Here is a 13,541-nt window from a genome sequence, read left to right as displayed (position 1 = left end):
GGGTAAACTATCACAACTGGTCTATACCAAGAGTGTCTTCATCGAGGAAGTGGACAGGACAGGGTCTGTCCTCTTCGAAACAGGAACATTTTTTTGCACCAAAGTCATCATCAACGCGCAGCTTCTTCTTATTCAAGGTCACTATGGATGGATGATATCAGAACTCAGAAGGATTTTTGTTCTTTTACGTTTCAAGACAAAAAACTGTCTTTTTTGCATGATTAAGTGTCGTCTTTTTATTGGCTTGTGTGCCCGGTAAAAGCATGACCATTGTGTGAACTCTCACTTACCGGTGTGTTTGGAAAATGTTGAGGAAATTTCTCCATGAGATTTTTTACTTACCTCTTGACATGAACATTCATTGACATTCATAATCAACTGTTTTACAATGTAGGGTCTGTAACTGTTTGAAGGCTGCCTCGCATGCAGAAGTGCAACTTGCAAGTAACCCATCAAACTTCAAACCCAGTTACTATAACTGCATCTTTGTAAAACACCATGGATGTCAATGCCAGTTATCACCTAGCTAGCTAGACATTGCAGTCTTGTAAAATCGCTCTTTATTAAAGCGTTACTATTTTCAATACGTGTTTGAATGCTTGCTCCTTTTTCATACTATGCCAGCAGCATCATGGGAGGTTGTGATTGAAAGTCAAAGTACTGTAATAAGTGTTTGGTCTGGTCCATATTGTGTGGTGTTTTTAACGTGTTTGCCCAGTCTTGTCCTGTCTGTCGCCATATACCCAACTTATTTCCCAGCAACCCACTGACTGGTTTCCTGCAAACAGACCTGGAGAAAGCTTCTATGTGTTGTATGAAAATTGGGCAGAAAGGCAGGTATAATGCCGATGGGTGTAACTTCCATCAAATTCAAGTGTCACAATGTCTCTGTACCTTTTTTTTTTTTGTAGCACAAAGTTAAATTATAGAAGTAAATCCTTCCCCCATCTCTTTCTCCAGTTAAATAAATGTAACAGATCGGAAAAAAAATAATCCAGGGGTGGGCTTTTCTAAAAGTTTCCTCTGATGACTTTGCAGTATTAACAAACTAAATTCAAGAGTTGAATCCATCAGAAAAAGTACTATTCCTCTGTCAGGTCTAATAAAAGTTTGAGGAAGATTATCACTTGTTTTCTGGCCGAGCATCGCAAATTATACACCTCTCAAAAAAGTTAAAGGAATGCATCTTTGCAGTAGTTTTCCGTTTCTACCAGAAGTTTGATTTTGTGGCATCAAGATTTTTTAGTTTAGTTTGGTTTAAGGTAACCAAATGTGTCTTGCTTGCAAGGAATACGTTTTTTTTGTTTAGAAGAAAAATTTAAATTACAACGGTTCCATGATTTTTTTTGCACTGGAGTATCTGGTGTGAAATCCCACTTCCACTCAAACTTTACTTACGGAAAGTTTGAGGTTGATATCACATAAAATTGTACTTACCACACAGGGATGGTTATAGCCTCGTATATTCCACAGAGGACAACCCCACCACCTTTATCTACTGACATTAGAGTCTGCAGATACTCAATAGGAATTCCTTCAAAATAGTCCTCTGTATTTATCACCAAACTAACATCACCAATAGACGGTCGGAAACCAGACATTCACACTACCAGGGCAGAAACCTCATATCTATGTTGTTATGCTAATGAAAGGCGCATGTCTGTGTAATGTCAGGCTCCAGCCTTCATCTCCTAACACACATAGGCCTCATTATTTTACCTCAGTATACCCTGAGTATTGTCTATACTGCATCTAGTAAAACCATTCAGTACATAAGTGTCCATCTGTAAACTGTTCATTGTTGTTGAGGGCATGAAACCCAGCAGTATCCATGAAATGGTGTTGATAGCAGGGAGGGAGGTTCCATACCTTCAGATTTCTTATTTTGTTTTTTCTTTATTTTGTATATCAAAGTGATTATCAACAGATTTCAATTGTTATGAATTTATTTGTTTTTAATTGAAAAATATAGGTTGATGTTTTTGGAAGAAAACGGAATAAAACGTCATCTAATGCTGAGTTCTTGTAGTACTTTTAGGACTCCTCCACAGGCACTTGAGATGGGGTAGAAATAGTGGATTAGTGGTATTATGTGGTATTCACATGAAGAAGCTCAACATCAGTTGAAATTCATTTATTGATAATTAAACATTTCAAAGAACATAGGACAAAATGTAATTTAAAACAAAATGTAATAATTGGTTTCACTGTCATTCAAACAAGTTGAATGTGGCATCAAAAACCGTCGGTTAGGGGGCAGGGGGAGATGAGCGTTGAACCAGCAACCGATCCTGAGCCAGGTTATTCAACTCTGAAATGGAGGGCCAACCAATGTGCTCTTAAGCAAGGCACTTAACCCCAAAGTGGCCCCGGGGGCATATTTACAAAAACTTAAACAACCCATCCTAGCTTTTTGTCCCATGTCCAGCTCTGGCTGAGATAGCCTGATGCTCCTGAACGACAGGCTGTTGGGTACAGGGTGTACTTACAACATCATGACTGCCAAAGAAAGGGGTCTGATTTAGACTAAGACGTCTCCATCTTTCGTATGTGTGTGTGTGTGTGTGTGTGTGTGTGTGTGTGTGTGTGTGTGTGTGTGTGTGTGTGTGTGGCTGTGTGAGCAGGAATGTATGAGCAGGGAGAAAAAATTGAGGATATTACCAGGAAAAATGTGGTCTCCCTTTAAGAAAAAAGACGGCAGGATCCATTTGCAAAAAGATCTGAAATCCTGACAAATAAATCCCAAAGACAGGTAAGGAACAGGAAGTATGGACACAGGTGTATCTGTGTGAATGTATGAGTGTGTGTATGTACGCGTGTTTCGGGGAGGGGCAGGAGTGTGTGGTCTGAGTGTTTACCTTAGCAGGGGGACACCCCATCGTCCACAGCATTTTCAGGCCTAACGCTGCTGTTTTCCCCATCCCACGCTAGAGCTGCGTGTGGCGTACGTCCAGGGCAAGGGCTCAGTTTGGCTCCCTCCCACTCTAGCTGCAATAATCAGCAAGAGGAAGAAGGTGGCTGGAGCAGCAGCAACAACAAGGCATGCAACTAACAGTTCACATGGAAGAAGGTGGAATAATGTAGAAATTCAGAGAGGCTGTGTGTCACTACCAACTGAAGTGGTAAATTAGAAACAAGATGAATAACTAGTGTGTGGTATCATCACGAACCAACATGTACTATAAGTTACAAATACAGGTGGAACCAGGTGTGCACTTGTGATAGATTCATGTGTGATCTGCAATGAACCCAGTTATATTACACCTAGATGTAAAAGTGGAGTTGTCAGAGGTTATATAGTCTCAATGCAGAGAAAGCTGATCTGTCAAAACAAGATGTGTGTGTTTCTAGTGACAAGAGGGAAAAGGAAAAGGTCGTTGGCCCTTCTCACTGCTGCCCAGGAATATCAGTGGCCTTTGCTAAGCTCAAAACAACCTTTACATGTTGACCTGCAGCACTAAGCCTTTCACCTCAAATCCACTCAGTCAATGACCCTATGAACATCAGGAACGCACCGCTGCACGGCCTTCAGAAGAAAAACACGACACCTGCTCAAAGATGAATCTCTGCTTCCTCGAAAAACTGTACCCAATTCTTAACTTAACAGCGTTTTTAAACACAGTCCCCACTAGCTTAATGCTTTGAGTATGACGCTAATCCCCGCAGTCACTGCCAAACAAGCAAAGCACCACGCAAACACAGCAGCACAACATCTGAGCCGTCCTGCTGCATCCTGTCAGACAGGGAAGATATACAATCATCAGAACTTTAACAGTCAATATTTTCTTTCAAATTATGGCAAGTTTTTTTTTTCATTTTAAAATAAAATTTGAAGTATTTACACAAGTAGCAAATTTTTTTAAGGTTTCGGTATGAAAACAGGCTGGGCTTGGTGTACATGTCAGCCAGAGCGGGGTTACGGTGACATCTGCTAATAAGACTGAAAAAAAGCTTGTGGTAGGTGTCACAAAATTAATTGAAAATTAAAGTATCATAAACACACATTTTTAACATAACTGAGTCAAAACCTGTTTACTGAAATCCACCTAGATTTTATAAATTAATATGTGTACAAAATCAACATTTCTTCAGTCAAAAAAAAGGAAGGACAAACCTGGTCTCAACCCAGTTTAACCAAGGCTGGACAGAAAGTGGAGGTTGTTTCCTTAAATTCTAGAAGTGAACAATAATGATTGGCTTTTGGCAGGATTCAAGAGAGTGTCAGAGAGTAGGACGTGTGTCGTTTTTGGCTTGACTGACTTGGTTAGAATATTTTGCCTAAATGCTGTCAGGAAAGTCGTATTTTCAGCGCCTCTTTTACAGAAGCAATAGCCTTGACTGCATTAGTATTTGGTTTGACTTGCAGCCTCGACTATTTGCTACATGTCTCCTCATACTCTCTACTCCCCATGTTTCCTGTTTCCCTTCAGCTGTCCAGTCCGATAAAAGCCAAAACTGCCCCAAAATACAAAAAGAGAAAAAAATGGTTGGACATCATCTCTGTATTTCAACCCTGATATTGTCAATGTCATTCTACAAATTCACAACTGGATGTCGAATTGGTCGCTGCTTTGGCCGCTGCTTTGATCGTGAACACTTAATCACTTAAACCTCAGAGAGATGCATTCTACAGAAGACCTGAAGCAATAACAAACATTCTTCACCTTTACAAAATCAGATTCTCCAGCAAAGGCAACAACAATGAACAATGAAGTTCTCTAACCCCGTTTCACTTAAGTCTACCTCGCTTTCCTTCTGACACCTGCGAACCATCAGGATCTGAGGGCTGGAAAAACAGAGTTGTCCGCCTTTACGAACCTGAATCAAAGCAGGATGAGATCAATTAAAAGGCTGGCAGTTTTAAATTGAGCATTTTGTGACGGTTACATTTTGGAGGGGACTTCCTATGTTCTGCACACTTTCAGGTAGAGTAAAAAAGGGCTTTCATTAAGTACAAATTGAATGCTTTTCTGACCGGTTACGTTTCGTACTCGGAAACATTTCAGCTTCACTGACATTCCACAAGATCCAGCACTACCTTGATATTCATCATCCACTTGAGCCTACTTGTCCTGTTAACTCATGAACCACTCGACTTGGCAGCCAACTGACATGAGAGCCAGCTGGAAACTCAGCTGAACTGATGATTTCAGGTTGAAAGCATACTTGAACTACAACCTTGCGCCCAACTTAAATTTCCTCTTTAAACTGTCCCTTTTGTAAATACACATGCACACACACGCACGCTCACACACACACACACACACACACATCTGCAGTGTGGAAGGAGTGTCAGGGGCTGGGACTATCGATAAGGAGGTTCTGGCGTGTGGTAAGGGTAATCATGGCGCTGGGGCATGGGTTGCCCGTGTGCGGGTGTCTGCTCATACGGTGTGGATGCGGAGTAGCTTCCTGCTGCTGCATAAGCTCCCGTTGAATCATATGCTCCCGCTGCCCCGTAGCCTCCAGATGTGTCATAGCTTCCCGTCGAAGCGTCATAGCTCCCAGACGATGCGTTGTAGCTCCCGGATGAGGCATCGTACCCTCCCGATGTGTCGTATGTTCCCGGCGGTGGGTAGGCACCTGATGCGGCATAGGTCGGGGGTGCAGAGTATGTTCCAGGGGGTGGTGGGACTGTGGAGGAGGCCTGTGGCTGTGTAGTGGCTGGTTGACCAGGAGGAGGAGGCGGAGGAGGGGGAGGGTTGGTGTAGGCATACTGGAGGTACTGGTACTGTTGCTGGTACTGCTGGTACTGTTGATACTGATGCATCTGCTGGTAGTACTCTGAGTAAGACCTGTAGTGGAATTGGCAGATGAAAAGAGGAGAGGCAAGAAAAAGATCACTCTACATGTCATGAATAAAAGGTCATTTTTTTTAACTGTATATCAACAGACTTCAGAGTAGTCAAATTCCTTTGATGCTGTTTAATATGACATATTCAAGAGAAAGTATCATAAACAAAAAAAATTTACCCCTCTTCCCTTTGTGAGATAACAATATGTGGTGTGTACCTAGCTACAGGATCTGACCCTTCCGGTGTGGTGGTTGCAGGTGTAGACTCCTCAGGTCCTCCAGGCGGTGTCGGTAGCAGTGCACGGCGTTTGGGTCGAATCTGAGCGAATGAACCTGGCACTGGGTCAGGTAGGAGGGGGGCTCGATTTCCTCTGATTGGACTGCGATCCCGCTCATTTTCTGTAGCTGCAGCCTTTCTTCCAGCCTGCTGCTCTGCCAGAACCTTAAATTGAAAATGCCACAGTGAACATAAGTTCAAATGTACAAAAAATCTAAATATGAAAATATTGAAGATTTCATAAATAGGAAATGTTAAAAGACCTTCTGTCCCTCCTGAAAGAACTTTGCTCTTGCTGCCTCAAAAAGAGTCGTAGGATCTGGGTCTGTCTGTGGTTCTACTTCTTCAACAACAGCACTTGGACCAGGATTGTGATTGGCTATATCGTGGTACACCTGGTCAGCAACAGTTCCATACACCTGGCTGGCGAGAGCACCGTATATCACTCCATCCGCACCTTTGGAGGATGTTATCCCCTTCAGAGCAGCGTAGGTAGGGTCAAAGGATGTGGTGTTGTAGAATGAGTTATGGACACTTTGTTGAACCTGCAGAGAATAATGAGAAGACAACATTTAAAAACATTTTAAAATACTCAAAGTTAATTTTTCTAAACAATCATGTCTTTAAACGGATCAGATTAAAAAGAAAATCATGAGCACTTGATGCTACTGATATTAGTGGTGCTATGTATTGAAGGCAGTTAACTTCTTGGACGGCAAAAAAAAGCATCTCATACACTAAATTCTAGTGAGAACTTATGTAACACAGAGAAGCGAGCTGAAAATCAGGGTTATATTTTCTTGAACCAGTAAAGTCAAGTAACACTGGATCAGAGATACCAAACTCTAAAGTGTTTTACAAAGATCTCAGAAGCAGGGGGAAAGGAAAAAACACATTTTAAGACTGTGGGTTAAAACATGTCTTTTAAGCATTACCTGTTTTCTGACAAAGTGGGTGGCTAAGCAATTCTCTTACTTGTATGGGTAATCCTGCAGCAGCTGCTGCAGCGGCTGCAAGCACAGCAGCTTGACTCTGGTGATGTTCTAGTGACGGATGTGGTCGAGGGAGAAGACCTTCTCTACCACCTGTAAAGAAGTGGTAGCAGAAAGCAAGATCAGAAAACAGACATAAATTGTTTGCAGCATTTAGGTGTTAGTCATCACTGCTGAAACAATTTGCTTTACCCCCAGATACAATCTGATTGATCAAAGGCTGGGCTTTGGATAGCTCCACAGCTAACTGCCGGCCCTTATACATGGTCCCGTTGAGAGCCTCGATAGCTGCTACAGCCTCCTCCTTCCTCTCCATATGCACAAACGCGTATCCAACATTTGAGCATAATCTGGCTGTAGGGAGAACAGGAGGTTGAGACAGCAGCTTTAGCACAAAATTTTGATCTCACAAGAAAAAAATTAAACCTTTTTTATTGTAATTCACTGTTAATAATTTCACTGCTCATATGCAAAAAAGTTAGTTTAAATAATCAATGATAAGCACTCCTCACCCTAAATCTGGCCCATACTTTTTATCAAAACTCCTTCATTTTATTCTGTTATACATTGAGAAAGGCTTCTCTGCTTACCTTTAACTTTATCACAGTCAAGAACTCTCCCAAAGGAAGAGAAAAGCCCGTGCAAGTCATCTGCTGAACATGTTGCGCTGAGGTTCCCAACAAAAACTTTAGTAGAATTTGGTGGACGTGCACGTGACTCCTCGACGACCAAGGGTCTGCCTCTGTACTCTTTACCATCAAGATGCCGTATAGCCCTGTGAGACAAAGCAAAAAGCTTTCTTATACAGTTTGTCACTCTCACTGTAGAAAGTGCACAGGACACTGGAAACATTTGCAGAAAAATGTTAAACATTATTTTAATTTATGTTAAAGCAACAACGGCAAGTTGTATGACATCATCAAGGTAATCACTATGGTCCCCATTTAAATGTTAGTATATTTCTGTACTTGTAAAGTTGAATACCTGTCAGCTGCCCCTTCTCCCTTCAGGGTGACGAAGGCATACTGCCTGAGTAAAGAGCAGGTGTTAATCTCTCCATACGGTGCAAAGAGTTTGTTGAGCTCTTCGTGAGTTGCATCTAAAGGAAGGTTCCCCACAAACAACTTCACGTTCTCACCACTCATCTCGATTTCAGCCGGACATCTGGAAAAAAAAAAAGAAACGAAGAGCTTCTGTTACGTCAAGTAAAGAATGATGTGCTAACTCGCGAGTTTAAAACAACAGCGTACTTTGGACAAACAAGTTTCACTTTGGTTTACATGGTAGATAATTGGTGCCTTACCGTTTACTAGGCAGTCAGATTTTATTAGCTAAGACAATTAAACCATTAACTTTGGCGGCGAAAACCATCCAATTAAATTACAGACGGTCGGTTGTCGGTTTAGCTTTGCTCTATCTGTTGCAAACACACGCTAGACAAGTCACTGTTACATTAGGAAACGCAGATGGTTGTGGGGTAGGGTGAAGAACTGGGACATTACCAACAGTTGGTCATTACTGCTGGCAAAACAGACCATTATGTGAAAAACAAACACTGCAACGTACGCTAACGTTAGCTATTCGAGCAAGCTAATGCTAACGTCAGGTTTCGTCAAAGTGGGCAAAATGGATCCTCATTCAAGACCTCCACCACCGATTTGATACGAGTTAACAAAAATAAAAATATTTTTGATCTTATAAATCTTTGAATTTTGAACAACAAGTAGAGAATATATTTCTTTTTCCAGAATTGTAGCTTCACAGTTTTCTTACCCAACGCGGTCCCAGAACTCTCTGTGTCAAACGCCACTTCCGGTTCCGGATAGAATTGCACAAAGCAGCCATGGGGGCGCAGTTTCACTAAGTGTTCAAAATGATTGAACTCCTTTTTAGTCACACATGTTTGAAATTTAGTCCTAATCACATATAAACATTTGATGTCTTTTCACTTAAAAATACCTAGCTGGTGCTACCACAATGAGAGGTGAGAGCAGTGCAAGAAACATTCAGTTCAATACTTTATTTTGGCTATAACACAGGAATTAATACAAAGCTCTTAAGTAATGAACGTTTTGAAATTTTGTGTCAACTAGTAAGCGGTAAAGCCACAGTTAAAAAATAATAATAATAAAAATAATTTGTTATTACAAACAACGCAGACACCAAAGAAATTAAGAAATAACGCATATAACGGCAGGCTATAAAGCTAACTGTTGGAACGTGTTTTCTTTTTTCCTAGCACAAGTTTAAGTACGCATGCATCCAATAAAGTCAAAACAGGCTGCTAATGCCTATACTTTTGTTATTAAAGTTCTGAAAAAGTACATGGTATCTTACTACCACCATACATAATCATTATTAAACATCATTATAAACATTATTATGTCTTTGACTGCCACCATATCAATGGTTAGAAACGTGACTCCCACACGTCATAATCACATGTTTGTTCCAGGTAGGAGTAGAGGAGGAGCCAACTACACCTCCGGAACGTGGAGCTATGCAAAAGTTGAAGAGGTGTTGACTTTCGCCGTGGTAAAGTTTATGGAAGAAGATCAAGCTTGGCTATGTTAAGTGGAATCGGAGGAATACAAAAAGGAACGGGGCCAAGAGGTAAACCTAACACTTCAAATGTTAAAATAAGAATCAGCACTCCCTTAGATTGGATGGTATGTGTGATTGTACAACAGGAAGTTTATCTGTCTCACATTTTCTGGAGGAAATGGAAAATGTTACAGGAATGCGCGCTGCTGATCCGGAGAGAAGTTGGTAGTTATGATGCAGCTTTAACTGGGAGAATATCTCCACAATGATAACCTTAAGACTGCAAGCTGTCATTGCAAGTGATGTGTATGTTTAGGATGTATTTGTAGGCTGCCATTTGGGGTAATTTCTCTTCCTTGTATTTCCAAATTATAAACTGTGTAACCTTAAGACTAATATTTCATTTAAGCTCAGTCTGAGCTGCAGTGCTCCACCAAGTCTGGACTTGCTCTCCCAATCCAGGCAGCTTTATTACGCAGGTGTGTGCAGCCTTCCCACCCATCTTCCTGTTTCTGAATATAAGCCTCACAGGGACAGATAATAACCGCCTGTAGCATCTGTGGGTGGTCATGATCAGTTGCAGGATAGTTCTTAACCAATGGTGCTTTTTTGTTTCATGTGGAGATGGCACAGCAAGGAGAGCCTCTGTATGATTTCCCAGAGCCCACCAACTTCTCACGGGGCAAGCTCTTGGGGCATCAAAGGGGACGAGGATCTCTGAGGAGCATCAGCGTGCTGGATCGCCTCCTGCTCACTGTTCCTGTGTGGCTTCAGCTGTCAATCAACGCTGCCACTGCACTGCACATACTGCAAAGGGAGCCTCCTGGGGTCAGCAACACAAGAACACAGCTTGACCTCTTATGTATAAGTTCTTAATAACACAGGTGACACACTGCATTGCATACACATTCCTTTCATTTTATCTGTTCTCTTGCAGACCTTCCTGGTGCGTAAGTCTCGCACGTCTCAGAGGAATGTCCTGTGTGTTCGTTTGGCTGATGACAGCGTGCCATCCTTCGTTCAGCAGTTTGGCATCAGGGAGGAAAGTGTCAGTAAAAGTATGTGTTCAATTAATTTACACCAGTACATGACAAGATCTTGTCTCTTTACATTCATTAGTAGCTGTGTACTAAATTATTGTGATGAAGAGACTGCTCCGCTGACCACAAGTTTAATCCTAATAGATTTCCAATGTGTATTCATGGTCTTGACATCTTGACAGTCATTTTATGATTAATTGTTAGATACCGAAGAAACTATTCCTGGTTTATCTGCAAGTCTTTTTATTCTGATTCAATTTCATTTAATAGCTGCTTGGTGTGCAGGAAATCAATTGAAAGCTAATAAAACAAACAACTGCTATGCCCATTTTCTTCACTGCATTTCTTCAACACAGTAGTTATAAACAACATTCAGCTTCCAAATTAAAAGACAGTGTTACATAATATTTTGATATTGATATGCTCAAACTGTATAGAATAGTTGTACCTAACACAACTGTGTGATCAAATTTCAGTGTAAATATAGCCTCAGTTTTTAATGGTGTTAAACAGTTTTGTGATCAGTCAAACTGTAGGTTATTTCACAAAGTGGTTCAATCTGATAATGCTACATCTGTAAAAGCTCAAATGTAGATTGTGGTAGTCAGTATTTTATTTATACTTTTTGAACACGAATGCCTTTATACACTGATAGAAGAATGTTTTTTTTTTTTCAAATTATAAAGTTCTTGTTTTTAAGACTTGAAGATTTGCTCTACACCCACTTACATCACTTGTCGGAAGAGTTATCACACGCCACAAATTAAATCACATTAATGAGGCAACTCCAATAGCTGTATTGATTTTAACATTATTTAAATGAGTAACCACATACCTACACGACATTAACTGCCTTTCTCTTGCACCTTTGGATTCTTACTTCCCCCAGCTCTGAGTCTGGAAACTTCAGCCATCAGCTTTCCTGATCTCCCAAGACTTATTTCCTTCTACTGTGTCAGCAGGTAAGGTCTCCCTTTTCCATTTTCCTTCTCCTCAGTTATTCTAAAACCCTTTCTATCAATCCCTTAGAATCAGACTTTGCATTTTTCCCATTATCACTATCAACAGACTTCGATTTGCTAATATTGGTGTTAATGTGATGTAACTTATGTCTGTCAGAGATGTCCTGCCCTTTCCTCTGGAGCTTCCTGAAGCCATTGCAAAGGCATCATCCCACAAAGAGCTTGAGTCAATCTCACACATGGGAGTAGGTTGGTTAACACAGCTGTTTCCACACCCCAGATTTTGTAATGCATGGGGCTTATAATAATACTATCTTTACTTAAACATAAACTTCAGGAAAACAAAAACCTATGTTAGTATGTAGTTTTTCTGTTAATTAGATAAGAAGATTAAGAACGTTTTAGTTGAGAATTAAAACAAAAAAAAAACATATGTAGCCATCAAAAGACTTTAATGGCTCTTTGCACAATCCTGAGAAGGTATTTGTAAAGGAACAGGATGCAGTTGTGACAACTTCTGCTGAAACCATAGTGCATATGTCCATTCACATTTTTGTTGTTATTTATTTTTTTAGAATTCTGGAATTCTCACCTCAATGTTCGAGGGCCCAGAGAGGCCCCAAAGCCCCAAAAAGATCAAGAGAAGAAGCCGGACCCAGTGACTCCAGCTCTTCCTGCTGCTGCTCCACCAACAAGCTCTGCATCTCAGCCTGGTTCAGCTCCCCGGCCAGACCCCCCAACCAAGACTGCGCCTGAAACAGACACCACCCTGTTTCAAGAGTTTTGTCCGATCACGACACGCAGCCCCAGAGAGCTGGACTGTGGCTCTGGCCTTGGAGCTCTCTGTTTCATCAACCCACTGTTCCTGCAGTCCCAGAATGCTCTGTCCAGAAAGCGCATGTTCAAACGCAGCCTCAAGGTTAGGATTTCCACAGAAACGTCATCCCTGCTGTCGCCCCCGCTTGCTCCTCCTCCTCCACCTCCTTTAATGCCCAAAACTAGAAGGTGTAAAGCCAAGAAACAGGGAACACATCCAGGTAAAGGTGCTACTCAAACTGCTCAGACTGATCCCCTAGTTCAGGATAACTCCACCGAGGGCCAAGTCAATCCCTCTTCAGCTGCTCTTTACTTCCAGCCTGAGATGCGGGAGGAGGAGGAGGCTGCTCCTCACCTGCCAACAGTTCTGGAGCACCTCTCAGAAGACACAGACTACATGCAGCCGCCTCCAGCGATCACTCCCTCACAAACTCCCTCACTGTCTCCCTATCTTTCCCCGGCTGGGCCTCCTCTTTTCCCCAAAGTTTCCCCCTCCCTCACTCCTCATGACTCCCCAGGTGCTTCTCCTTCTCTCTCACCTTACCAATCCCCATCTCTCTCTCCCAGGGTTCTTTCCTCCCTCTCTCCTTATGAATCACCCTCTGCTTCTCCTCCCACATCCCGCTCTCCTTCCCCACAGGCCCCTTTCTCACTCTCTCCCTTCACCTCTCCATCTTTTGCCCAGCTGGCAGAGCAGACCTATCACACACCTACGTCTTCCCCAAGGCCAGAGAGAGGGGCTGGAGAGGAGGGAGCAGGTGGGGGTGAAAATAAGGAGATGAATGAGAAAATGAACAAAAAAGAAGAAGAGGAGGGTCTGGTTTTACAGATGAGTGCTGCTGCTTTACGTGATGAAAATAGCTGCAGCTCCTCCTGCAGTCGTGAGGGTGTAGCAGGGAGTCAATCTTCCAAACAGGACGATGGTACAAGTCTCTAATACACCAGCATTTTAAACTCCAACAGGATTATATTTTGTGATACCATGAGACGCTGTAGATTTATTTAGTGTAGATATGTAGATGGTTCAGGAGGTTCTATGTTTGAGGGGGGAAATGTTTTGATAATCCTGTACAGTTTAATTAAATACATTTTTGAAGTGATTTTGAAAAAAAGAAC

At 41.8% G+C, this 13,541-nt stretch overlaps 2 protein-coding genes across 4 annotated transcripts; one reads left to right on the top strand and one right to left on the bottom strand.

Moving 5' to 3' along the window:
* Nucleotides 1–2,690: 2,690 nt before the first annotated feature.
* rbm14a (RNA binding motif protein 14a) lies at nucleotides 2,691–12,332 on the bottom strand. Of its 3 annotated transcripts, none has more exons than XM_074672255.1 (8): nucleotides 12,202–12,332; nucleotides 8,048–8,227; nucleotides 7,654–7,838; nucleotides 7,256–7,417; nucleotides 7,047–7,156; nucleotides 6,335–6,616; nucleotides 6,013–6,236; nucleotides 2,691–5,795 (listed from the first exon to the last, which is right to left on the bottom strand). In XM_074672255.1, the coding sequence occupies exons 2-8, from the start codon at nucleotides 8,206–8,208 to the stop codon at nucleotides 5,306–5,308; spliced, it is 1,614 nt and encodes a 537-aa protein (XP_074528356.1). In that variant the 5' UTR covers nucleotides 8,209–8,227; nucleotides 12,202–12,332; the 3' UTR covers nucleotides 2,691–5,305. The 3 variants fall into 3 exon arrangements, with proteins under 3 accessions (XP_074528356.1, XP_074528355.1, XP_074528357.1); XM_074672254.1 differs by lacking the exon at nucleotides 12,202–12,332 and adding an exon at nucleotides 8,837–8,894; XM_074672256.1 differs by lacking the exon at nucleotides 12,202–12,332 and adding an exon at nucleotides 8,367–8,386.
* LOC141791651 (uncharacterized) lies at nucleotides 9,509–13,470 on the top strand. The gene is made up of 6 exons (XM_074672257.1): nucleotides 9,509–9,676; nucleotides 10,232–10,435; nucleotides 10,545–10,665; nucleotides 11,537–11,609; nucleotides 11,767–11,858; nucleotides 12,185–13,470. The coding sequence occupies exons 2-6, from the start codon at nucleotides 10,232–10,234 to the stop codon at nucleotides 13,360–13,362; spliced, it is 1,668 nt and encodes a 555-aa protein (XP_074528358.1). The 5' UTR covers nucleotides 9,509–9,676; the 3' UTR covers nucleotides 13,363–13,470.
* Nucleotides 13,471–13,541: the final 71 nt, after the last annotated feature.

The sequence above is a fragment of the Halichoeres trimaculatus genome, unplaced genomic scaffold, assembly GCF_033239565.1.
Source record: "Halichoeres trimaculatus isolate MK-OKI-2021-1 unplaced genomic scaffold, fHalTri1.1 fHalTri1_scaffold_6, whole genome shotgun sequence".
In the NCBI taxonomy this organism is placed as follows: Eukaryota; Metazoa; Chordata; class Actinopteri; order Labriformes; family Labridae; genus Halichoeres; species Halichoeres trimaculatus.
This window is presented reverse-complemented; position numbering and strand designations above follow the sequence as displayed.